This window comes from Bacillus rossius, chromosome 1 (assembly GCF_032445375.1).
Source record: "Bacillus rossius redtenbacheri isolate Brsri chromosome 1, Brsri_v3, whole genome shotgun sequence".
NCBI lineage: Eukaryota > Metazoa > Arthropoda > Insecta > Phasmatodea > Bacillidae > Bacillus > Bacillus rossius.
Genome location: NC_086330.1, coordinates 105,873,933 through 105,899,205, shown reverse-complemented (window position 1 = coordinate 105,899,205; position 25,273 = coordinate 105,873,933). Strand labels below are relative to the sequence as shown.

Here is a 25,273-nt window from a genome sequence, read left to right as displayed (position 1 = left end):
GCTGGGAGGTTCGCGAATTTGCCGCTAGGTGTCGTGGGGTGGTCCATCTTGGCACACATATTTTTTATGCGAGGCATCCTTGGAGACGGTTGCTGTCTGCTGGGGTGTATGGCCAGTCATTGGTCTTAGGCGAATTCTTAGAACTCTAGAGGGGGGGGGGGAACGCAACGACGCTGGGAACAAGTGTCCATGACGTGCTTCCAGGAGAGTGAACCTAATACGTGTTCGTGACAGTAAAGGCTATGGTCAGCTTGCCTCTGAGAAATGGTAACAGCTCGTCCAGAGCTGCTGTAGGCGGTTTTAGTCATGAAGTGAAGTAATGTTACAGGACTGGGACGTGCCTGTAAGCGAGGGAAATTTTAAGCGAGCTGCCAACAAAGGATTAGATCTGCAAAATATCAGATACTTCTCTGGGAAAGGTGCTTCAGACTACTGGCACAAAGTTTATCTTAGGGGAGTACACCAGACTAACAAAGTGTACATCGCCCTTTAGTATCCGAATTATAGAGCAAATAAAATTTCCAAAAATAATTTAAAATTATAGTAAAAATTTAAAACAAATCGTGTCGAAATGCCTAATTTCCGGCACATCATAAACAGTGACATCTCCTAAACGAGTTGGAATTTCTTATCTCCACCAAATGTGTTAGATAGAGGAAATTTTGTAGCACGAAATATAAGTATTGCCGATTTTTTCTTTTTTTTTCTTAAGGAAGAGGGACTAGTCGAGATAATTACCCCTTCAACATCAATAATCAGTTCCATCATTTCCTACCTAACTCTGATGTAGTTTAAACAAAGAAAGGTAACTGAATGCTTTCTATTCGTTTACGTATCCATAAATTCAAACTTTGCCTTCAACCTTGAATCCTCCTCCCCAGCCAACAATTCAGGGTAGCCATTGCCCACACTAATATCTCGATCTTTAGCAATGAATCCATCCAACAGTTAACCATACCCAACACGCGATGCCATAACATATTAATTTATCATGCGTTATAGATTGTCACACTGGTTCAAAATCACACATTCTACTTCTTAAACAACCAAACTTTTGAATTTTTGAGAAATTACAACAGATTTACCTACAATACTTAAAAACCAAATTAACGATACATAAATTAACAAACTTTCTACTACTCGCAATGTATTCAAATGCCGAAATCAACGATGTTATTCACTAAGCAATATGGCAGACCTTCCCCATTACCTTTCTATGCTTACTTCAAATCCCTCTTCAAAACGACGTGTTTATGTTCCATCTAGTCAATTTACTTATCTCTGATAAAAGCAGAACTAAAATAACATAACCTAACTTTGGAGATTCACTAATGTTTACTGGTATTGGTATTTCTTGTGCCTATGTCATTTTGTAAAAAAAAAAAAAATAATAATTGTTTATTATATTGAGTGTTATTGCGAGTGTATATCAAATTAACTGTTAATTAATATATTGTATCATTGTTTTATGAAACTCTGTGATGGCAGACAAGGATCGTATGCAAGAAGTAAATTTGGTGAAAGATAAAGCAAATCTGAAAAACACGGCTGTTGATTATATGAAATTGATGGAAAAAATCAATTTGGAAAGAGCTCAGAAACTAAAACGTATGAGACGTAACAATATTATAACCGGTTGCATGCTTGGTGGTGCGGTCCTTGGTATATACGTGTATTCTATGGTCTCTGTTAAACAAGAGGTATTTCTGGATGATTTTAATGAGCCAGAGACTGTTTCTAAGTAAACATATTAGGTAGTGTTTTCAGTATCTAGTAAATTTATTTGTGTTTTGTCATCAGTTCAGAACACCAAGTGGAAGTAATATTGCATCAACTATTTTAATCCTTGAAAACTTTGTAATTATGTCTTCACGTTTACGTTTGCCACCTCTGCCCTCAATTAGAGACCTCATACGCCTCTATCGTTTACGGGCACTGCGACAGTTATCTCAGAATTTTTTAATGGATCAACGTTTGATTGACAAGATTGTGAGAGCAGCTGGCAGAATTAAGGACGGTCATGTGTGTGAGGTGGGACCAGGTCCTGGAGGAATCACACGCGCCATCCTGGGAAGGAATCCTGAGAAGGTTGTGGTCATTGAAAAGGATCGTCGCTTTATCCCAATGCTTGAGGTAAATCTAGCCGATATAAGGGCTATAGAGATTGTTATCATAAAAATATACATTAATGTTACTATATAGTTATAAATATATTTTATTTCAAAAGTAATTTCCTTACGTTGTGTCTTTTCTGTCTAAAATAATAAAATTCAGAACATAATTTTTTTCAAACTCTAAAGATGTTCCTCTCTTTAACCTGAAAACAGCATTTCAAAATTCCTTCTGGTTTCTGAGAAATTATAGTTTATAGGTTACATTAGGTAGCCTTTGCAGTGATACAGCCACCACCATTGTGCTTGAACTGAGCGTATCAACTTTATCATGTGGCTCTTGATGTATAAGTACGCACACATTTTGTGTCTGGATTTTGTGATGCAGTGAAAGGTAAGTAATATAATAAACAAAAACATACACAAGTGCCTACTGTGCATCCAAACACAAACTGTCAACCCTTGACAAGGCTTTTTTTTAGCAGAGGGAGGCACAAAGCACCATCTTATGTGCGATAGCACATAACCTGATGTAAGAAAGTAATTATAATTACATGTATCAAACATAATAATTCTTTTTTATACACAGGATACATGCTATCCATGTGCATATATCACACATAACTAATCAACGCTCTGTGCCTTCATACTGCTAAAATACATCTCTGTCAAGGGTTCATGCTTGGGTTGGGTTTCATGGTAGGGACTCACATTTTATTTTTATTTACTTTCCACTAACAAAATTGCAGCAGCTATATCAATGAGCAGGCTACCTAATGTAACCTATAAATGGTAATTTCTCAGAAACCAGTAAGAATTAATTAGCACTGATTTAGGGTAAACCAAGGAATGTCTATAGTACTAAAAACCACCATTTTTGGAATTTTGTTAATACTTTATTTATGCTAAAGCTGCCCTGTAAAAAAATTTACCAAAATACTCTGGCACTTATTCTTGATGTGGTCTGGGTGGGATTAGGAGCTTGAGAAAGTGGCAGGGACAAAAGTGGTACCTATGAGAGCTTATGGGAAGATTCATGGATTTGTGATACACCTGTCTTGGCCTAAGTGAAACATAGACACAGGACTTGTGACTGTTTGCAAGAACAAGTTTTAGTTCAGCTTCACAATGCTGATTCGTAATTTTATTTAAGGTTAATTTTGTAGCATCATGGCTATTCATAAATAAAATTCCAAAAATCCTCTTTTTGAACACTAAGGTTCTTCTATGTAGTAAAACTTCCGTATCACCTTCTGTAGCCTATTAACCTTCTATGGCTTGTAAGTGAAAGTAATTAACCTATAGGCCTGTTACTGAAGGATTATTTATATTTTTTGAAAACAGCTTTTAACAGAAGCGACTGACGGCAAGATGGATGTGATAATCGGGGATGTGTTAAGCTTCAATATGGAGAAAATGTTTCCCGAGGAGATGAGGTTGGATTGGGAAAGTCATACACCAAACATTCACCTCATTGGGAACCTGCCATTCAGCGTTTCAACTCCGCTTATCATCCGCTGGCTGCACGCCATAGCTGACAAGTGAGTAGCTCCCAGTGATATATGGCTGGTATAAATTAATAAGGTTGAGTGAGATTCTGTCAAGGTTGGCTTGGCAAGACAGCCTGACAGTAGAAGTTGTCAGACATTTGAAGCACACCTGAACATTACAATAAATAAAAGGGCATGTATAACTCAGTACCTACATGTGATAGAAGTGAAACTTCTGTGGCAATTCAAACCTTGACTCATAAGTATATCATAAGGGGTAAAATAGCAGAGAGAGATAGAGAGAAAGAAGACAATTTTCTAAATAAACATGACTTACAAAATCATTACTCACTCCAAATAAATGCTCAGGATATCAATAATTATTGATCAATCAATAACGATTAATGAATAATAAATATTTCTCACTGTTGAAATAATCATACCATTAAATATATTATATTAAAATTTTTAGGCCCCCTACTATATATAGCATGAAATCAATTATAACTAAAAATAATACACATTTTAAAAAGTAAATCAACTTCGATAATTTTTATTCTCAACCACATTTATAATGTTACTTAGTATTACTCAGCAAAACCATTTATACAATTTAATAACAATATAACATAGTGCAGGGTTTTTTGGCTTTCATTTCTTTTAAAGTATTTAAAAACAACATTTTGTATTTATTAGAAATTTTGGTTAAAATATAAATAAATAAATAAACATGAATCAATAAAATTATTACTCCAAAATAACAGCTCAGGATATAAATTCTTGGTCAATCAATATTAATTAACAATAAATATTACTGTAGAAATACTCACACATGAAGAAAATTTGTTCAGTAAATATCAAAGCTAGGATTGATTATAATAAATTAGTTTTGTATTAATTTTTTATATTATGTATAGGTTAGATGTAATTGAGCATTCTAATAGACTGATTTTGTAGTTCTGCAAATATCACCTTATCATTGATTTTTAGTGTAACAGATTCTGCCAATAGGCTAAATAGACATACTGCAATGCAGTCATAGGCATTGATAATAGAATTAACAATGACATGTCCGCTACTCCGTGACGCGAAAACTAAACAACACACACCTATTTCACAGTAATTCATTACATTTAACCATGTTGCCACATAATGAAAAAATAAGTTAATATTCCATACAAGTATTTGTTTTAACTTTTAAACTATCATATTCTTAGTTGCACTTAGTACATTTACACGCTCGTGGGTTCATAATTAATTACTTATAATATAGTGTGATTTAGTTAATCAAATAATAATTTGTGACAAATAATTACCATGTTAAACCAAAGCATCGAAAGCATTATACCAGAAAAATATATTTAGTTACATGGCTAACACAATACTCATATATAACACTGTTTAACAATACTGATTTACACAAGTAGGCCCTAATTAAAATAATACTTATGTACGTACATGAAAAAAAAAACATTTTTTTTTTGCGAATATGTCCCGTGGCACGGTGCACAACAATAAGCTCAAACCCCGTTGTGTTGCCTTTTGCTCAAATTCTCCCCAAAGTCGGGTGGCGTCAGGTGCAGGCGGTCCCTACCGCTGTGATCCGCCTATCCCTGCAGCATGGCAGGGTTCAACCTGAGTCACACACTACCACTTGGAACCCGTTCTAGGGAGTGAGGGCTGACAAGTTCTCTGCACCATCTGCAACCTATTCTCTGTCCTTTTAGCTTCAGAAATGTTTCACAACATTGTTTCACGAATATGTTGCATTGAAATACGACCGTGAAATTTTGCTCTCATCATGCCCAAAGAAATTTCATTTCAATAAAATAATTTGAATTTTGAGGTTGATACCACTAAAAGTTAGGGTGAGTTATTAGTAGGAATTTTTTTAAATTGTTTAGTTTTATGATTCTTAGCAAAAACATGGTAGCCAACTTATGTTACAAGTTCTCATGACTTTTGTACATACCAGCTTATGGCTCAGTTACAAAAAAAATGGGTGCATGTACTTATGTACGCGCGTGAGAAGTTATACTTCTTTGGCATCATTAAAAAATAGTTTTTAATTGCATGCAAATAATTAATTACAAAAAATAATAAAAGAGCTGGTAAAAGATAGTCAACGCAGTCAATAAAGTTCAGTTTAAATTTGAAAAATTAAATAAATAAAATTTAGAGAATAATAAATATATATGACATAACTAGTACTAAATATTATAAGATTCTTAATTTTAAATATTTATTATTGATTATTTAATATTTAAAAGAAAATAAATATATTTAATAATAAATTTAAAAAAATTAATTTAGGTTTATTTTTTTTAAATATTTATTATTTTCTTAATTTAATATTCACTTTTCATTCATATCAAAAAGTTTTCATTTAATTTGTTCATTTATTTTTATTAATATTTTTTATTTATTCAATTTAATAATAAGTATTAAAAATTAATATTTTAATTTGATGTTCAATTCTAATTTTTATCACAAAGTTTTTATTAAATATTTTATTAAATTTATTTCTTTATTTTGTATATAATAAATAACCAATTATAAATATTTAACATTAATAATTTAATAATATTTAGTATTGATTATATTAAATAATAATATTTTAATTTATATCAATAAATAATACATACGGATAGTTATCCTCAATTATATTGGAGCACTTGAAAAAGTATAAAGGCACAATTTTTTTACTAATATTTACGAATAGTAAATAATATTAATCAAAATATTCAATTTAAATCACTACTGAATATAATTTATTAGCGCATATATAATTTGCACATGTATGAAACTAAAACACGTGTTGTGAATGTAGAAACTAGATACATGTGGATTAATAATTATTATAAATATGAAAACAGTGATCAGAGGCGGCGAGCGTGCCAACATTCGCGACTAATAGAAATTCTATTTCTATTTTGTTGGTAGCTTTTTTTCGAGACTTAATGAGTGGTTTAGCAGGCAGCTTCAACCTGTTAATTTTGTGTTACAGTGATGCGCGCGTATCTTAAAATTTCACTCTCATCATTTTTTCATAATGCGCCTAAAGAAGTATAACTTCGATAAAAAAAACTCAATCTAATTCCTCAGTTAAAACTGCAAGACATGTTTTGTCTCTCCGGTGATCATCATTGCCATGAGCCTATGCAACTGCTTAGGTCGAATATATAACTATTCAAGCTGAAAATTCTGACAAAAAATGGTTAAAAACTCCGACCTGGCCTGACCAACAGGTGTTAAATTATCCATCCGACATTTACTTCATGATCGTTCATGAGCTTTCGATGATCCGACCTGCCGATTCAACAATCGAGCGACAACTGGTTGGACAACACAGCTACCTTCCCCTACAAAGGTGAAACAGGGTGAGGCAGCCCTGTGGGCCAGCTGATTAATCACAGTAAACATTATCTTATGTGGTAATAAACCATACCTTCCACTTTCAAGAACAGCTCCTTTATATTAACAAATACGAAACTGTTCTATAAGTTTCTGGGGCGAAACTTTCCACCACGGCATGGTTTGTTGTGATTAGCTGCTGAAATAGCATCTAGCAAACATTTGACTCTAGTGATTTAATAGCTGCGCAGTCACAAACATACATGCTGGATTTTCCAGGTCATGAGTTCTAAGAAATGACAAGAAATAACTCTGTTTCTTGAGTTGGTGCCAGGGTGTTGCACCCCAGTCTTTTTTTCCAAGCTATTATGTTCATGAATTTATGGAGAACTTGAAATACTGCACTTGACTTCAGATGTAGAAAAGTAATTTATACACATGTTAATTTGACGTCGTACCGCCTGTGACAGTGAAGCCCGGTCTCCACCCCGCCAGTACCTTACCCCGCTGCGAACCGTACCCCTAGCCTAGCCTATGCAGGCTGACGCTGCTCCCCCCCCCCCCCCTCTTAGGCCAGCCGCGGTCAACGGCAGTCGACAACGAGTCATCAACTAGGACGGACGTGCCGTTCCCCGCGTTTCCCCTTCGTTCAAAAACCAAGTAATTACGTGTGTGTGTTCATTGTGTTCAGACACCATATAGCCTAGGAGCTTAGTAGTGCACGCTGGGGCCGACGACCCACCACAACAACGGCTAGACGCTTTGAGACTAGCCTGGCGCCCTCCCGGAGAACAAACACCTCAACAGAGACACCAGTAACTACTAGGCTCACCCAGGGTATCGAGTTCAAGACCCCAGGTGATGGCATTTGGCGCCCATGCGTGTGACAAAAATGAATAATTCCAGTGTTTTTCCGCGATCCGCCTACACCAAGGAAACCAGTGAGCGTGAAACGGCCGTCTCGTGCGTGTGAAGGAATTGGGGTTAGACAGGCAGGCGCGACCAGGACAGCGAACAAACCCCCTCCCTTTCACTTCTGGACATTCCAAAGGAGCGAGACCGACCTCCCCCTTCCGACAGCCGGAGCTAACGCTCTTCTCTTTGTGCGACCTTCCGGGCAGCTGCCCACACCCCTCCCCCCGCGTCATACCCCGACCACTCCTTTACGGCCCACCCTGCTTCTCCCACCAGCCGAAGTTATCGCTCTACTCTTTGTGCGGTCGTCCGGGCAGCGGCCTACCGCACCACCCCTCCCTCTTGTGCGCGCGCACGAGTCCTCATCCCGACTACACCAAACATCACCGGACATTATGTGTGAATTTATTTTATATTGGTAAAAATTTTTACGTGATCTAATCCTTCTAAATTATATTAGCTACACCAAATCAACTGACACCTACCAGTGACAACAACACAATTGCTCACAGGTAAAATGTTACCACACATTTCAACCACAGTCTGTGCAAACTGCTACCTACCTAGGGGCATGGACCTATTAACAGAGACACTACCGTGGCATAACACATGCCGATGCGCACCCGACACCTTAAAATTCCCGATCAAGCGGGAAACAGTAAAGTCCACATGGGAAATACAATCGAATCCTGTGTGGCCAGGGAAGGATGAAGCGGGGCTACCACCAACTACACCGCCTGCCCTAGTGACCATAGCACCAATCACGCACACCGCCACGGGGAACCCATCAGATAAAATAGAAACAACAGAGTGTGCAAACTGCGCACAGCGTGAGCAGAAGTCAAGGCAGGCACGGGAACACACATCGCTGACCGACCTGAGCGCCACATGGGGGGCACCGCGAATGGTGACGAACACGGGTAGAGCAACACTACCGGAGTTCAGTGGACTGCCGCAGGAGAACCCGGGCGAGTTTCTACGGCAATGCGAGGTGCGCCTAGCGAGGGCGGGAATACCACCTGATGAATGGTCAGAACGTGCGAGTGAGCAGCTGCGGGGCGTGGCACGTCACTGGTGGAGCCTCTGGGGCCAGTTCGGAATGCTGTGGCTGGAGTTCACCACCAAGTTCATGCAGCGTTTTGACACAGGAGAGGCGGTGGTACAGTGTACCTCCCAATTCTACGGGAGACAACAGCGAGACGGGGAACCAGTGGAGCAGTTTGTCGCCCACAAACTGCAGCTGTTTCGGCGGATCATGCCGAAAACAGAACCAACGGCAGCGCTGCCGACTGTCACCACCCTGCTGCGTGATGAGCTTCAGCCCTTCCTCCGCTGCTACCGACACACCTCGGTTGAAGACTATGTGCAACAGGCAGTGGCCACTGAAAGAAACCTCCAGATGGTGTGGCACCGAAACCCATCAATGACAGAACGGGGGTACCACAGCCTAGCGTTACCGGGCGCACCAGTGACCAACCACCAAGCCAGGCCGAGTGAGCCTCAACCATCACCCAGGCGGCAGCGGGCCATCGAGGATGCACTGGCGTCACGCCAGAGCACCACGCAGCCAGGCCGCCGGGACAACCAGTCGCAACGCAACCATGAGCGGCCACCTCAGTGCCAACGGGGTTGCGCCACTGGAGCATATCACTGACACAGTGAATGCCCACTTCCCCCACCACCACGCCAGCAGCAGACCGTGCCACAGTCGGGAAATGGACCACCGGGGGTGCGGGACTGAGGGGCCCACCCCCCGCGAGAATGGCACCACCTGCCGCAACTCCCTTCTCGACACCACCTGCCGCAACTCCCGTCTCGGCACCACCTGCCGCAACTCCCTTCTCGGCACCACCTGCCGCAACTCCCTTCTCGACACCACCTGCTGCAACTCCCTTCTCGGCACCACCTGCCGCAACTCCCTTCTCGGCACCACCTGCCGCAACTCCCTTCTCGGCACCACCTGCCGCAACTCCCTTCTCGCCACCACCTGCCGCAACTCCCTTCTCGGCACAACCTGCCGCAACTCCCTTCTCGGCACCACCTGCCGCAACTCCCTTCTCGGCACCACCTGCCGCAACTCCCTTCTCGACACCACCTGCCGCAACTCCCTTCTCGGCACCACCTGCCGCAACTCCTTTCTCGGCACCACCTGCCGCAACTCCCTTCTCGGCACCACCTGCCGCAACTCCCTTCTCGCCACCACCTGCCGCAACTCCCTTCTCGGCACAACCTGCCGCAACTCCCTTCTCGGCACCACCTGCCGCAACTCCCTTCTCGGCACCACCTGCCGCAACTCCCTTCTCGGCACCACCTGCCGCAACTCCCTTCTCGGCACCACCTGCCGCAACTCCCTTCTCGGCACCACCTGCCGCAACTCCCTTCTCGGCACCACCTGCCGCAACCTCAGCCAGGGCACCACCTGCTGCAACCTTACTCTTGGCACCACCAGCCACACCACCAGCAGTGCTACTGGCACCATCCTTACCAACGGCATCACCGGCCACAGGGCCAATGCCCTCAAAGCCCCCTGAACCACCACCTATCGGGATGATGCCAGGTACCACACCGACGCTGGGCCAACTGTTCCGGCCACACGACCACCTGCTGCGCATCCCGGTGGAGGTGAATGGCCAGCCGACGGCGGCACTGGTCGACACAGGTGCGAGCCATGTGTTTGTCGCCCCAAGCCTGGTACCCCCGGGAGCACTCCAACCCCACCGCGCCGAGCTGCGCCTTGCGACCACTACACGGCCAGGGATGACAGTGGGTCAAGCCGAACTCCAGGTAAGCCTTCGGGAAATGTCAACCACAGTTCTTGCACTTGTTGTGGAGGACCTGCATGAGGACCTCGTATTAGGACAGCCCTGGCTAGCAGAGCATGATGCTGTGGTGGAGCTGAAGGCTGCACGAGTCCACGTGGGAACCCGGGAGCGATACACAGTGTATGCCACGGGGTTCGCACCCGAACCACCTCGCGAACCGCTTACACTGGCGCAACTGCATCACGATGTACCCCCGCAGCATCAGGCAGCTGTGGAAAAGGTGCTGCAAGAGAGGCAGGATGTGTTTGCACTCGCCAACCCCCTGCAACGCACCACAGTGGCGGAGCATCGTATCCCAACCATGCATGATCAACCTATTCATGAACCACCCAGGGGATATGGCTTCCGAGAGCAGAATGCCATCAGAGAGCAGGTATCAGAAATGTTACGGGATGGCGTCATCGAGCCCTCCAATAGCTATTATAATTCATGTGTGGTGTTGGCCCCGAAAAAGGACGGCTCGCTGCGTTTTTGTGTGGACTTCCGGCCCCTGAACGCCATCACCATCAGCTCACCTCCACCCCAGATCAGTGTCGAGGCCGCCATCGCAGGCCTAGGACGAGCCAAAGTGTTCAGCACGCTTGACCTCAAGGCTGGCTATTGGCAGGTGCCCATACGGCCTGGGGACCGAGGTAAAACTGCTTTTACAACACCAGATGGGCGGCGCTTCCAATTCAGGGCCATGCCATTCGGCTTAAAGTGCGCGCCAGCTACCTTCCAGGAGATGATGACACGGGTGCTAGAGGGGTATTTGGGACAGATTGCCATAGCCTACCTCGATGATGTCATCGTGTTTTCCGAGACATGGGAGGACCACATCCGCCACCTTGCCCTCGTCCTAGAGCGGCTCGCGACACATCACCTAACAGCAGCCCCAGCCAAGTGTCATATCGGAGCACTGGAAGTCGAGTTCTTAGGGCACTTGGTGGATGCGGCAGGCAACAGCCCACAACCAGTCCACCTGCGGAAAATCGCGGAGGCTGAGGTGCCGAGGACCCGCAAACAGCTACAACGTTTCGTGGGACTCGTTAACTGGTTAAGGAGCTATATACCGAACTTTTCAAATATCATTGTTCCACTCACAGACCTTTTGTCACCACGGTTGCGCTACAGGTGGGATGCGATCGCACAAAATGCCTTTGACCACATTAAGGCTGCATTCACGAGCTGCCATACACTGGCACGGGTGGACCCAGAGCGCCGCCTGTACCTGCAAACCGATGCCAGTGCACTAGGGGTGGGAGCTGTGCTATTCCATCTGGACCAGAATGGAGACCGACAAGTCATCGACTATGCGAGTGCGAAGTTCGGCTCGGCAGAGTGTCGTTACCACAGTAACGAGCAGGAGTGCCTGGCTGTCGTGTGGGCCGTGAAGAAGTACCGCCCGCACCTGGAAGGAAAACCATTCACGCTCCGCACCGACAACAGGTGCCTGACCTGGCTGCACACCATGCAGGGGAGGAAGGGCAAGCTGATCCGGTGGGCATTGTTCCTGCAATCTTTTGACTTTGAAGTCGAACACGTCCCCGGAACAGACAACCAGCTGCCCGACCTTCTGTCTCGCGAGCCAGACGAGAACAGCGAGCTAGCCGACCATGAAGACTGGGAGGATATGCTGCCACCCAGCCACCAAAACAGGCAAGCCCAACCAGATGCAACATGCACGCGGATTACAGCTGATGCCCAGGAAGACAACGTACCACCGAGTACAGCAGCCGATGTCCACCACCGAGTTTTGGAAGCCCAAGGGACGTCACCAGAGGCCGATCGACGGCGCCAACAGGCGACGATGGGGGAACATGACACCTGGTGTGTACGAGACGGGACCGTGTGGTGCCGTACACCTGGACACCAAGTGGACTGGAAGATGTACGTACCACCTGAAGCCCGGGAAGCTGTACTACGGTTCTACCATGACCACGACCTAGCCGGCCATCCTGGCACCGACCAGACGAAGCGGGCTGTTTGCCAATATTACCACTGGCCCGGGGTCACCAGCGATGTACGCGAGTACGTGCGCGAATGTCAAGTCTGTCAATCACGGAAGGCACGACGGCGAGATGGGGAGGAGCAGCAGCGGCCACGGGAACCCACTACAGCCTTCCAGACAATAGCCCTGGATGTGATGGGCCCATATCCACGAACACCGAGGGGGAACAGGTTCTTGCTTGTAGTAACTGACCTGTTCACCCGGTGGACGGAGGCCTATCCCTGTCGAAATGTGCGAGCCGCCACCATCACCAAGATCCTGGCACAAGAGTTCTTGCCGCGCTGGGGCTACCCGCAGTCAGCCCTCTCCGACAATGGCAGCCAGTTCTTGGGCCGACAGTGGAGGACTTGGTGCGACGACCACCAAATACAGCACCACACCACACCCGCATACCATCCGCGGGCAAACCCCACCGAACGCCGCAACCAGGAGCTGAAGGCGCAGATGCGCATACACCTCAGCTCAGACCATGCGCAGTGGGACAAGCACATTTCAGATGCCCTGTTCTGCATGCGCCGTCGGGTGAATGCGGCAACTGGTAGAACACCCGCCGAGATGGTTCAGGGACACAATCTACCCCTGCCCGGTGAATGGGCCACGCATGGAGTACCACACCCGACAGAAGGACCGGAAGAGCGAGACCGCCGCCGCACAGCCACACACGAAGAAGCACGCCAACAGCAAAAAATCTATGCGATGGAAATAACACCAACGACGAACCGCACGCCACCCACCGTACAAGCAGGAGACCAAGTGTTTGTGCGTGTCCATCCCCTGTCGGCCACACCACGTAATTACTGTGCAGGATTGGCCCCCCGCTGGGGAGGCCCCTACATGGTACAGAGACGCCTGGGCCAGACCACATACCTCGTGCGCTTAGGTGGACGGCGGGTGAAGAAGATTCATCGTGATGACCTGCGCCTTGCCACACTCCCAGGAGACAGGCTCCCAGAATCGCCTGTAACACTGACTCCACCAGAGCACCCAGCACCCAGGAGAGAACTGGACGATCCAACCACCCCTGAGGGTGAGGGGGACGAGGACCAGAACGGTGGGCAAGTCTCACGCCGACGGTTCAGACGCAAACAATTACCACGAGTAATTATCACTGATGTCTCGGCGGATGAAACGACATTCGATGCAGACGAGGCACTAAGTACACCACCGGTCGTGACCGAACCGTACGAGACTGACCCCGATGCACCTGTGTCACTGACCCGGGGAGCCTGGGGCCACCTGGCATCCCTGGAGGATGCCCACTTCACTGTCCATGTGATCGAGCCGAATGACGAGGCTAACGAACAGCCCCGCCGGCCAACCCAGCACCCGTGTCACCTGGATGATAATGGCCTCGATGAGCCAATGACCCCACAGCGACAAATTCAGCGACAAATGCGAACAAGGCTGTTCACAGGCGCAGACACCGCACCTGATAGGAGCAGCGACCACGTGCTGGCACCACCCGCAATGGAACCAGAGGAGGACCAAACCAACCATAGCTCGAGTGGTCCGGCATCACCCGGGATTCCAGGAAGTGAAGAGACCACGTCGGCCACCCAAACTGACCTCCGCCAACATGAAAACCTGACCGGACGGCCCCAACGGGTCAGACGGCCACCGGGATACCTTGCAGACTACCACCTGGGAACAATCCGGGGTGTCCGGTTTGCTGATGCAGCCCCTGGGTGCACACAGCGGGATGACCTGTGAGCAGAGCGTGGGCCCTACCAGCTGCTGCCACCCCAAGCGCCTCCAGCTTGGACCTGCTGCCAATGCTAGGGGTGCGACCATGCTGCGGGGTACCTATCGCGGGGAAAGACCGGGCTTCTCCAGGGGGGGGGCGTTTGACGTCGTACCGCCTGTGACAGTGAAGCCCGGTCTCCACCCCGCCAGTACCTTACCCCGCTGCGAGACCGTACCCCTAGCCTAGCCTATGCAGGCTGACGCTGCCCCCCCCCCCCTCTTAGGCCAGCCGCGGTCAACGGCAGTCGACAACGAGTCATCAACTAGGACGGACGTGCCGTTCCCCGCGTTTCCCCTTCGTTCAAAAACCGTCAAGTAATTACGTGCGTGTGTTCATTGTGTTCAGACACCATATAGCCTAGGAGCTTAGTAGTGCACGCTGGGGCCGATGACCCACTACAACAACGGCTAGACGCTTTAAGACTAGCCTGGCGCCCTCCCGGAGAACAAACACCTCAACAGAGACACCAGTAACTACTAGGCTCACCCCGGGTATCGAGTTCAAGACCCCAGGTGATGGCAAATATAAGTGACCAAACTTAGAGCTTGAAACATATTTACTACGCAATAACTAACTAAACCAATAGCAAATATCTAGGCAAAATACAAAATTAATTATCAAAAACAAGTATCTCATTGAAGTGTCACAAACAACAACCCAGCCTCTTTTTATGAACTTACTAAACAAATATAGGAATATTGCAGTAGGCTATCATAAAAAATTAAATATTCAGCTTCTTCTCTACAAGGGGACAGAGGGTCTGTAATGCCACAAGCTTTTGCTGTATTGGGTGCTGATTCTAATTATGACGGTGGAGCATGTTCAGTGCAAAGCTAATTAAAGGCCTTGCCTACCTGGGCACACATAGTGTGCAGAACTTCATAAAAAACATTATTTGAAAAATGCTCACGATATCTGAGTGGTGTCTGTTTACAAAAAGCATTTAAGAATGCACTGAGGGCGGATGAGTAGTTGTGTTTTCGTATTTCGTTTTTAAAGTTTTTAAAAGAGTAAAAAAAAAGGCAGTCATGGGGACTTGTCAAAAGTGAAAACTTAAAAATTTATTTTTAAGCATGTAATATGACACCGTTTCTACGTCAATTGTACGTAAGAAAATGATTTTGCTATTATATGACTAGCATGTCGATGATGCGAACCCATAAGTTTTGCCCCTACCTATAATAACTTTAAAATGAGAAGAAATTAAGTTTTATTACTGGAAATAAATGAACTTAAATCCACAAATAATCAACATTACCTCTCTTAATCAATAATCTGACATTTGAAGAAATTCACTACTTAAATAAATAAACAAAACAAAAAACATAACCTCAACTTAACTACCTACAAAAAAATAGCCAATACTCTCAATATGTACCTTCCACACAATAACGTTAAAATTTCCTTGGAAAATACAAATAAACTGAAAAACCTATAACTTTAAAATTAGAATAAATGAAGGTTTATCCTTGAAAAATCAAACTATGAACTTAAATCCACAAATAATCAACATTCACTAAGTAAATAATTAAACACAAGAAAATTGTTCAACGTGGTCAATTTAACTTAGCTTACTGCTACTACAGCATGTTGGTGATGCGACACGTCACTAGCATGTCGGTGACGCGAACCCATGTTTTGCCCCTACCAAAAATTGCTCAATGCGGCAAAAGAAGTTTTCACTTCAATAACTAAAATATCTGTTTTCAAAGTAATTACCAGACATGAAACACCTAGAACAGATTCTTGAAAGCACTCAACGGACTTGATTACACCTTTATCTTCATTTATCTGCCACATAATGTCATTGTTATAACTCAAATCTCATAGTTTCCCCACGCTTAGAGGCAATATGAGAGGCACCAGCAAGTGTCGCACTTATCATCATGTCTCACCAACACAAATACATCCTTGCTTAATGGAATCTACCAAGTGATTATCTAGTTAGAACCTTAGCATGTACTGTAGTGTACAAATAGAGTGCGGTATAACACTCGCATTCCAGAGGTATTTGAATCGGTCTGCTCATCGTGATTTCAGTTTTCAATGGTTTTCGTGTATCACTCCAGGAAATTGTTGGGATGGGTCCTTACTACTTGCCATATCCCAGATCTCTAATGGCCTCGCTGTCATTTATATGTCAACAAATAAAATTGTCAAAAAGAAAAAAAATCATGTACAATTTTAAATCACACCTACGTTACTACTTTCATCAACAAAGATACATAGTGCCAACTCATGTGTCGAAGAAGTACCACATTAGATTTTTTAAAACTGGTGGGGAAGGTTTTAGTTCCCACCTTGACTATGAATGTGGTGTTATCAGACTTATTTATTAAGGGAATCGTTATTGTAACAGGTTAATTCAAATTGAGTTAGAAAGGCATTTAGAGACATTGTATTTCCAAAGCTCACAGCAGTGGATAGACTAAAACATAATGAATAGTGAACTTAATGGAGTACCAAATCAAAGAAGAAATTAGAAGAGGATCAAACATACATTTAAGGTTTGAACTAAAATTGTATGGCATTCGTAAAAGTTTTCTGTACTAACTATACTAACTAGTGCAATTCACATATAGTAAATGATTATTAACAACTAGTATTAACTTAGGGTGGCAAGATTAATGTAAATATAAAAAAAAAAAACCTATTTTCGAAGTTAAAGTACTTCCAAAGTACAGTGAAAAGTCTTTGATCCGGCATTCTGTTGTTCGGCAGATTCTGTAATCGGCACCAATCGAGCCTCTCACGTTGAGGTATTTCCAGCGTTGACCTTGGCCGCCAGGTCACATTACTGTGCTGCTGCTGTTTTTAGTTGGCTCAGAGTTTATCCTTACTATTGGTTTTAATTTGAGTACAGTGTTTTTGTTTCCTAGCGCATTACATTTCACTGGTACATTTCCAAAATAATATTTTTGAAGACCAATGCTCATCTCTGTTTTTTCTTTCCATAGAGCAACTAATTGTAAATTGTTGTAAATGTTGTAAATTGTTATAAAATGCTAGTGTACCTTATGTTTATTTTCCTGTGGTATTCCCGTTAAACTAAATTGACGTCCAATACTCCAGTAAAATCGCTACTCTGTCATGGCCATGGTCCTAAATTTCTGCATTAAAGACCTTTCATTGTAATATGTTTGGAGAAATGTGTTTGTGTACTTTTATTAGCAGACAGTACTGTATGTATTAAATTTCATGATTTTTTTTTTTGGTATTTCACCAATCATTTGTGAACAGGATATGAACATGCTGAAATGGTTAATTTGTAGTGAAGCAATGTATATGAGTAAACTTGAATACATATATCTATTAATTTAGCAAGTCCCTTACATAGTATTTTCTTGTTGATAAATATGTAAGAGTTTTTGTAAAAAAAAAAATGTTGCCTACAGCACATTTTCTTTATATAATAGGTACCGTATTTTTTATTTACCAACCACTGCATTAAAATCAGTTCATTAATCTGAATAGTTTTTTTCTGTTAGTTAGGATTGCAGGCTTTCACAGCCATGGAGTTTCTTGACTTTTGGGTTGAAACCGCGTTAATGGCAAAGATTTTACTAACACTTTGGTCGACTTTACAGGCCTCATCATCAGGATAGCAGTTACCTACCTCTGTAGGTTAACAAACTGCTACATGACTGCAACCCAGAAGCCAAGCAACATAATTGTATTGGTTATTGACTTGTATTTGGAAAACACTTTGCTGTTTGCAGGGGAAACGCTTGGTCATATGGTCGTGTCCCGATGACCTTGACTTTTCAAAAAGAGGTTGCAGAGCGAATGACTGCCCCTGTCACCTCCCCGCAGCGCTGTAGACTGTCGGTGATGTGCCAGAATTGGTGCAATGTGCAGCATGTGTTCACCATCCCAGGTGAGGTGTTTGTCGGCATCGTTTGTAATTAGTTTCAATTACAGCGAAAGGTCTTCAGTCCAGCATTCTATGGTTTGTCACATTCTGTGATACGTAGGGACAAGATAATATGGTGAATTATGATAAAGCCGAAATAACACCAAAAAGAATGTCAGTAAACCATATATATAACACCAAAATAAAAGTTAATACACCATAAAACACAGAAATGCAGCAAAAAATCTTGAAATTAATCAGCATATTAAATCAAAATTCAACCCAGATTTTAAAAATGTAATCTTTTAATATATTAAATTTAATAAATGTAAATTATTTAGCGTGGAGTTAATAACAAAATGTATGTACTAAATAGATAGGAATTTTTTTTTTGTGTGTTGCAACTGTTATTAGTAACTAATTTTTACAGTATGAAATTGGAACAGTTTACAAATGCAAATATACTTGCTGATTTATTTTTATATTTCCCAGTAGTTAGACATGCTTATTACAATTCATTATATTGTAACAGTGCATCATGTATGAATCAAATTGACACTGTATCATTGAACAAGTAAATGTCATATTTGTTGAAAATTCTGCTATCTTTATGAATAAATAAGATTACATAAAAAATAAAAATAATATCGAAATCTCCTTTTTTTAAAAACCAATTTGAAACTTTGTTACATGAATTAATAATTTTTGTGAAGTACCTTGTTTTTGAATAACAATATGTTATGCAATAAATATAAATTATCATGGTTGATGCAACAAGTTATAATTCCTGTAATTTTTTTTTCATTATATACTGATTTCAGTTTTTATGTTATGTGTGTTTGAGAAATACTTTTTCCCTACTATTTATCTGATAATAATCAGATTGGTGTTTTGTATTGATTTTATTTTATTTTGCACCAAGCAAAGCAGCTTGGCCATTATCTTTACAATATGTAGTTCAAAATCATAGCATATATTCTTACTTTTTGACACACTCTTCTTGCAAAATTACATAAGTAGGCATGCGACTGTAGCTAAACCTATACCTAAGTGTGCTGAGGTTTAGTTATACATTTATCTGTTGTTTAAAAATTTCAATGGTTTAGAATTGGGCCTACTTACATATAATTTTGAAGATAATTTTTATGTTTAATATGGGTTTAAAATGTTGACTTTTTTTCTTTATTTTAATTTTTTTGTAATAAAATTGGTAATATCAGTATTGGGAGGTTGATTATTCTTAGTTATTCATATCATACATCTTCATTTATGTTAGGTTTCAATTATTTGTGTATTATCATTGCAGGATCAGCGTTTGTCCCAAAACCAGATGTGGATGTTGGTGTTGTCCATTTTGAACCAAAGATTGAGCCCATTATCCCGCTACCTTTCACAATGGTGGAAAAAGTAGTGCGCTGCATCTTTAGCTTCAGGCAGAAGTACAGCATCCGTGGGGCAGAGTAAGTAGAACTGGTTCATCTCAGTGGCCTGGTCTCTCATTATTTCATATTCTTGTCATGATTGTTATTTGAGGGCTTTTCCTGGAAATTCATTCTGTTAGTTGTCTCGTAATTTACGTTTCATCTCAAAAGTTTCTCAACAAATATTTTCTAATAATTTATCTAACTGCGGTAAAATGTTATGCGAGTGTTTATATTAATGAACACTTGTGTGACCTTTTACAGATTAAAAAAAAATCTGTGCGTATCTGGTGAGAAAATTTGTGAACCAACAACAAATGCAAGGCAGCTATAAAAATAAATTTACAGAAAGAACCAATTATATATATTTTTTATATGTTTTAATGTTTTAAATTTGCAATAGAGTTGCAAAAACTAGCAAAAAATTGTTTTTCAATTCTTTCAAAGGTAAAAAAAATTATAATTTTTATTGTAGGATGACTTGAATCAGAGTGTAAATTTATGCTATATTATTGTGTTTATATAGAATATGGTGAACATTTTATTTTATGATTATTATTTTTATAGTTTCACATAATCAATGTTATGATTTTATTGTAAGCATAATGTATATTTATATATGGTGTTCCTAATTTTGTGTGTTTGTGTGTGTGGGTGTGTGTGTGTGTGGGGGGGGGGGGGGGTGGCATGTATCCTACCACAGAAACGGAGTCTTAACAATAGGTAAAATAAAGCCTTAATAACCTGCTGTATATTCCTTTAGGGGAGGCTTTTGTTCGGTTTGGGCCAGGGAGGAGGGGGAGCGGACAGTATGTTCTACCAGCCGCAGTGAAGCCAATCACAGGTCTGTAAACACAGCTGCAACAAGATTTATAAATTAGGGTGTCCAGCAAAACCCACAAACTATCTTATAACAGGACCTAAAAATAAACACATAAAATCTTGTCCCTAGTGACTGTACCTATGATTCTGAGGACATCACTGTGTGCATCGTATGTCGTCACTATGGCAGTGTGGTGTTTCATATTTTTTGAATAATGCACAATTTTATTGAATAAATACAATTTATAAAAATAAAAAACAATAACAAATTTTCCCAAGCTATTTTATTTCAGTCAAAAGGTATCCTCAAATCAACTATATAATATTTTTCATCTGTGAGAACCCACGCTCTATCATCACTTTCAATGATACATAAAATATATAAATGGAACATCAAGGCTGAAATTGGACTATAGGGGTAAAAATGGAGTTATTTAAAAAAAAAATCACTATAACTCCCTTAACATGACAAGTATAATATATGAAGTTATTATATATCGTGAGATATTTTTGTCTAAATCATTTTTTGATATAATGAAACATAACTTCAAGGAGTGGGAAAAACAGGGGTTCACGGAGAAAAAAGATTCATTACTCTCTTTGTAGGTATACTAACAAATCTGTTACAGTTTATTGTGAACCTTCTAAATATAATTTAAAACTTTATTTGTGAAACAATTTTTGATAAGACAAACCCTTCTACTAAGGGTTGAAAAAAAAGGGGTGAAATACAAAATAATTCATAACTGCATTACCATGTACAGTTGTATACTGTAAAAATCCTTTTGAATTGTTTGTAAATCTTATAAATATTATCTAAAAAATTTGTTTGAAACAGTTTTTGATACAACCATTAGTGCTAGGGTTGGAAAAAACTAGGGCGAAGAAGGAAAAAAAAACTCCCTTATTAGGCACACTATCAAATCCATTTTAATTGTTATAAACTTTCTGAATTTTACCTAAAACTTTTGTGTGCAATAATTTTTCGTAAGATGAACCATTATTACTGCAAGGGTTGGAAGAAACAGGGTTTGAAGGACAAAAAAATTCATAACTTCCTTTCTATGTACACAATCAAATCCATTCAAACTTATTGCAAATCTTTTAAGTATATATCTTTAACCTTGGTCCAAACTAAGTTTTAATACAACCGTTTATTACTACAGGGGGTGAAATATAGTGTTTAAAAGACAAAACAATATTCATAACTCTTAGTAGTCATAGTATAAAGTTTGTTCTAAATTATTGCAATCCTCCTTAATATTATCTAAAGATTTTATATAAAAATAACATAAAATGTATTATTACTGCCATTGGAAAAAATAGGGGTTGAAGGGCAAAATGTTCATATTCTGTTACCAAAATATTTTGCATGAAACATTTCTTTATAACTGCAAGCCATATCTCAAGGGGCAAATAGACTTAATTAATTCTTAGCCTACGGGACAAAATGGGTATGCTATTCAAAACAGTTTTCACTAGTAGCACAGTACAGAGCCTACTTACCTGCCTCACACCATGTTCAGGTTTGTAGCCAAGCCAGTCTTCTTGAGTGAGAATGTTTTAAAAATTCTGTGACAAGACTGGATGTATCAAATATAAAACATTTTAGCTGCATGGAATATGAAAATTTGTTTAATCAATAATTTTGGAATACTGAAAAACCTATGGAATGTTTTGTGAATTAAGTTTTCTAAATTTTACATATGTTTCTAAAATGTTACAGAACTTGCCAAAAAGTAAAAATTAAAAAGTAAAAAAAAAAAAAAAATCGAAACTTTAAATCTTACGTGCTTTTAAGCTATATCACAAAGGCATTTTATTTTAGAACACACAACCTGGATTGCAAATAATTTGAAATCACAAAAAAAAATTTAAGTAATTATATCAAAAAGAGAAAACATTAAGGAACATATTTAAATTTCTTGAGCTGCTACTATTATAATGTTACTGAGTATGTTCCCAAATATTGGGAAGTGCAAAGGAACTCTTGATGAGATTCCTAAAGTGTTCACATACAAGTAGAAATGTTTGCTCTGCTTGCAGTAATTCACTAAAATTAGGGAGTGCATTGTCTTCTTATAACAAATAAGGTATGTTCAGATCCACCTTGTTTTGTTGTCAACAGGTATAGTTACATGTGTTACCATGTCGTGTCTACATTTATAATTGTTCCTTTGAACTATTGTCCTCACATTTCAAATAAAATCAAACACAATTACACCGAACAAAGTGTAATGAGGTTTGTTTGAAAGTTAATGGCACACTTAAATTTTATAACTCTTTTTACTTCTTGGTTTGAGTAGCATCTCAAATTATAATCTGTTATTTTATGCAATGCAGCAAACACCCCTTTTTTATTCTATACAAAGATTGAGCATTATGTGCAATAGATTGTTCCCTACTGTAAACTGCAACCATGTTGATAATAATATATGTACATTATAGCCATTTATAACAACATGGCTTTGTGATGTAAAAAAAAAAACAGTTTTACAACTTGAGAAGTCTTGTTCAAATGGATTGTAAAATGTTGCTATCTTACAGTGAGGTACCAGGAAGTAACCTTTTCATGCTAAGACATCCACACAGTGTGATGATGCTGTTTTAAAGACAAATGTTTTATAGTTAAATGAAAGAAATTTAATCCACTATGTTTGCGACCATGGATGGCTATGCTGAATGCAAGATTTTTTCGGAGAATCAAGCGTCAAAAATAGTTTTAGAATGAATATCAAATAAAAATTAATATACAATACAATGATATTAAAAACAATTTGCCGTATAGATATAAAAATTAGGGATGGGATAATCAAATTCTCAAATACCATAAAATCCTTAGTAATCGAAGGATCAATATTTGAGGTAAAATATTCAAAGAAAAATATTAGAGAAAATAAAGTATTTAAAAAAATACATCACTGATAACCTCTGAAGTTACTAGGTTAATTGTTTTCTTCATACGGTACCTATTTTGTTACTATTCCTTAATATATTGTGAATTTATGATATAATTAAATGAATTTAATTACTAAATGTATTGATTTGGGAAACTTAGTTTGTGAAACAACCATTTAAAGGGTACAATGTTTCATCATAATAGTTATAATTTTTCATTTATTGTGCATTATTTTATTTTTGACATTTGAAACCTAGATTTGGATTCGAGAAGTATATTTGAGGAACTCTGGAATTCTAATTTGTAAGTTGGATACGAGAAAATTAGGATTTGACTCAATACTAATAAAAATACTGATGAGCGTAGGTCTTCTTAAAAATAATCACTATGGAAATGTACCAGTAAAACCAGAAAAAACACTACTGAAATGTAAACAGACAGTGAGGATAAACTTGAGCGAACTAAAACCACCGGCTCTACAGTAATGTCACCTGGCAGCCAAGTCAACAGATGGAATCCACTGAGGCGAACTGTTCGATTGGTGGCGGATTGCAGAATGTGTGGAACCATAGCATGCCGGAATATTTTGTATTACATTTGTTACTTGCCTATCAACAGTTAAGCAAGTTAACTTTAATGATAGGCACGACCCAAATACAAACATACAATAAACAAAACACAAGACTGTAATGTAAGGTAGGCACTATATACTGGCAGGCACTATCAACAAGGGAGGCAACACATGCATGCAGGCACCACCTAGATGACAGGCACCACATACTAACAATACAAGATACAAGATGCCACATAAACATATGAAAATAAAACCTACTCATGTTAAGTGAAATATTACAGTAAAATTAAAGATGAATACAAAAATACATTGGGACACGACAACTAAAACAACGACAAAATAACACATGGACAAAAGAAAATAAGACAACATTTTCTCATGCAATGTCTAATATTTCAAATAATGATATAAAATAACAACAAAAGAATACAATGTTAACACATTATCTAAGGAATAAGATATAAGGTTTAAATACATACAAATTACCTAGCTATTGAAGTGCCAGAGAATATGCAGTTGTTGAAGATTCGGAGATTAGACTAATCTTTAAAGTTGGTTATTAATCTGTACAACATGTAATTTTTTTGTATGTAATATACAAAGTGGAGACATAAATAGTTATAGATCTGCAACTGTAGTTTGTCAGCTCTTTCGAATGTATCGCTCCGATTCAGGACCTTGTTTCCCGTCGTCTTGCGGGAGAGCCTGGGATTGGAGATGTACCGGCTGGCGGACGTCGACCCGCGAGCTCGTCCGTTCCAGCTGACGGTGGGTGAGTTTGGCCGACTGTGCTCGGCGTACGAGAGCATCTGTCTGCGCGACCCCAGGCTCTTCAGGTACAACTCTCGGAGCAGCAAGAAGGATTCGTTTGACGAGGAGGGGCAGCTGGAAGAAGGGCAGCCTCTAGAGACTCAAGGTGTGTCGAGTGTGTTGTAGTTGCGTGTGGAGCACATGAGTTTCAATTGCTGTAGATACTTAAACTGCAAAAGTGATTACTGTAGGTACGTATAGATTTCGTTGATATCTTTGTTGATAATTTTTTTTATCAGTTTTAATCTCTGGATTGAATTTGTTTTTCAAAAAAAATATTGTATACAAAAAAAATAAAGTTAATTTGTTTAACCAGTCCAATAGAATGACAAGTTTGGTTGTGAATTGTATTTATTATGTCTCCTATTTTATTCAGTTTTCAGTCTTTTCTCACCTGAATTTTAAAGAATAATGTCAAGTGTTTCTGCGACATATGTCATGCATCCTTGGCTCGTGTGACAAAGCAAA

The 25,273-nt window shown here is 40.5% G+C and overlaps 1 protein-coding gene across 1 annotated transcript; it reads left to right on the top strand.

The window, feature by feature from the left end:
• The first annotated feature begins 1,262 nt into the window (after positions 1-1,262).
• LOC134541522 (dimethyladenosine transferase 1, mitochondrial) lies at positions 1,263-25,137 on the top strand. Its single transcript, XM_063385035.1, has 5 exons — positions 1,263-2,133; positions 3,456-3,652; positions 18,146-18,303; positions 19,586-19,739; positions 24,670-25,137. Exons 1-5 carry the CDS (start codon positions 1,864-1,866, stop codon positions 24,929-24,931), a joined length of 1,041 nt encoding a protein of 346 aa, XP_063241105.1. The 5' UTR covers positions 1,263-1,863; the 3' UTR covers positions 24,932-25,137.
• The last annotated feature ends 136 nt before the right edge of the window (positions 25,138-25,273 follow it).

What these genes read in the sequence shown, in the direction of transcription:
- LOC134541522 (XM_063385035.1), top strand. Translation starts at nt 1,864, where the DNA reads ATGTCTTCACGTTTACGTTTGCCACCTCTGCCCTCAATTAGAGACCTC. An exon ending in GCATGTGTTCACCATCCCAG is followed by an intron (nt 18,304 to 19,585) that starts GTGAGGTGTTTG and finishes TTATCATTGCAG; the next exon opens with GATCAGCGTTTGTCCCAAAA. An exon ending in TACAGCATCCGTGGGGCAGA is followed by an intron (nt 19,740 to 24,669) that starts GTAAGTAGAACT and finishes GCTCCGATTCAG; the next exon opens with GACCTTGTTTCCCGTCGTCT.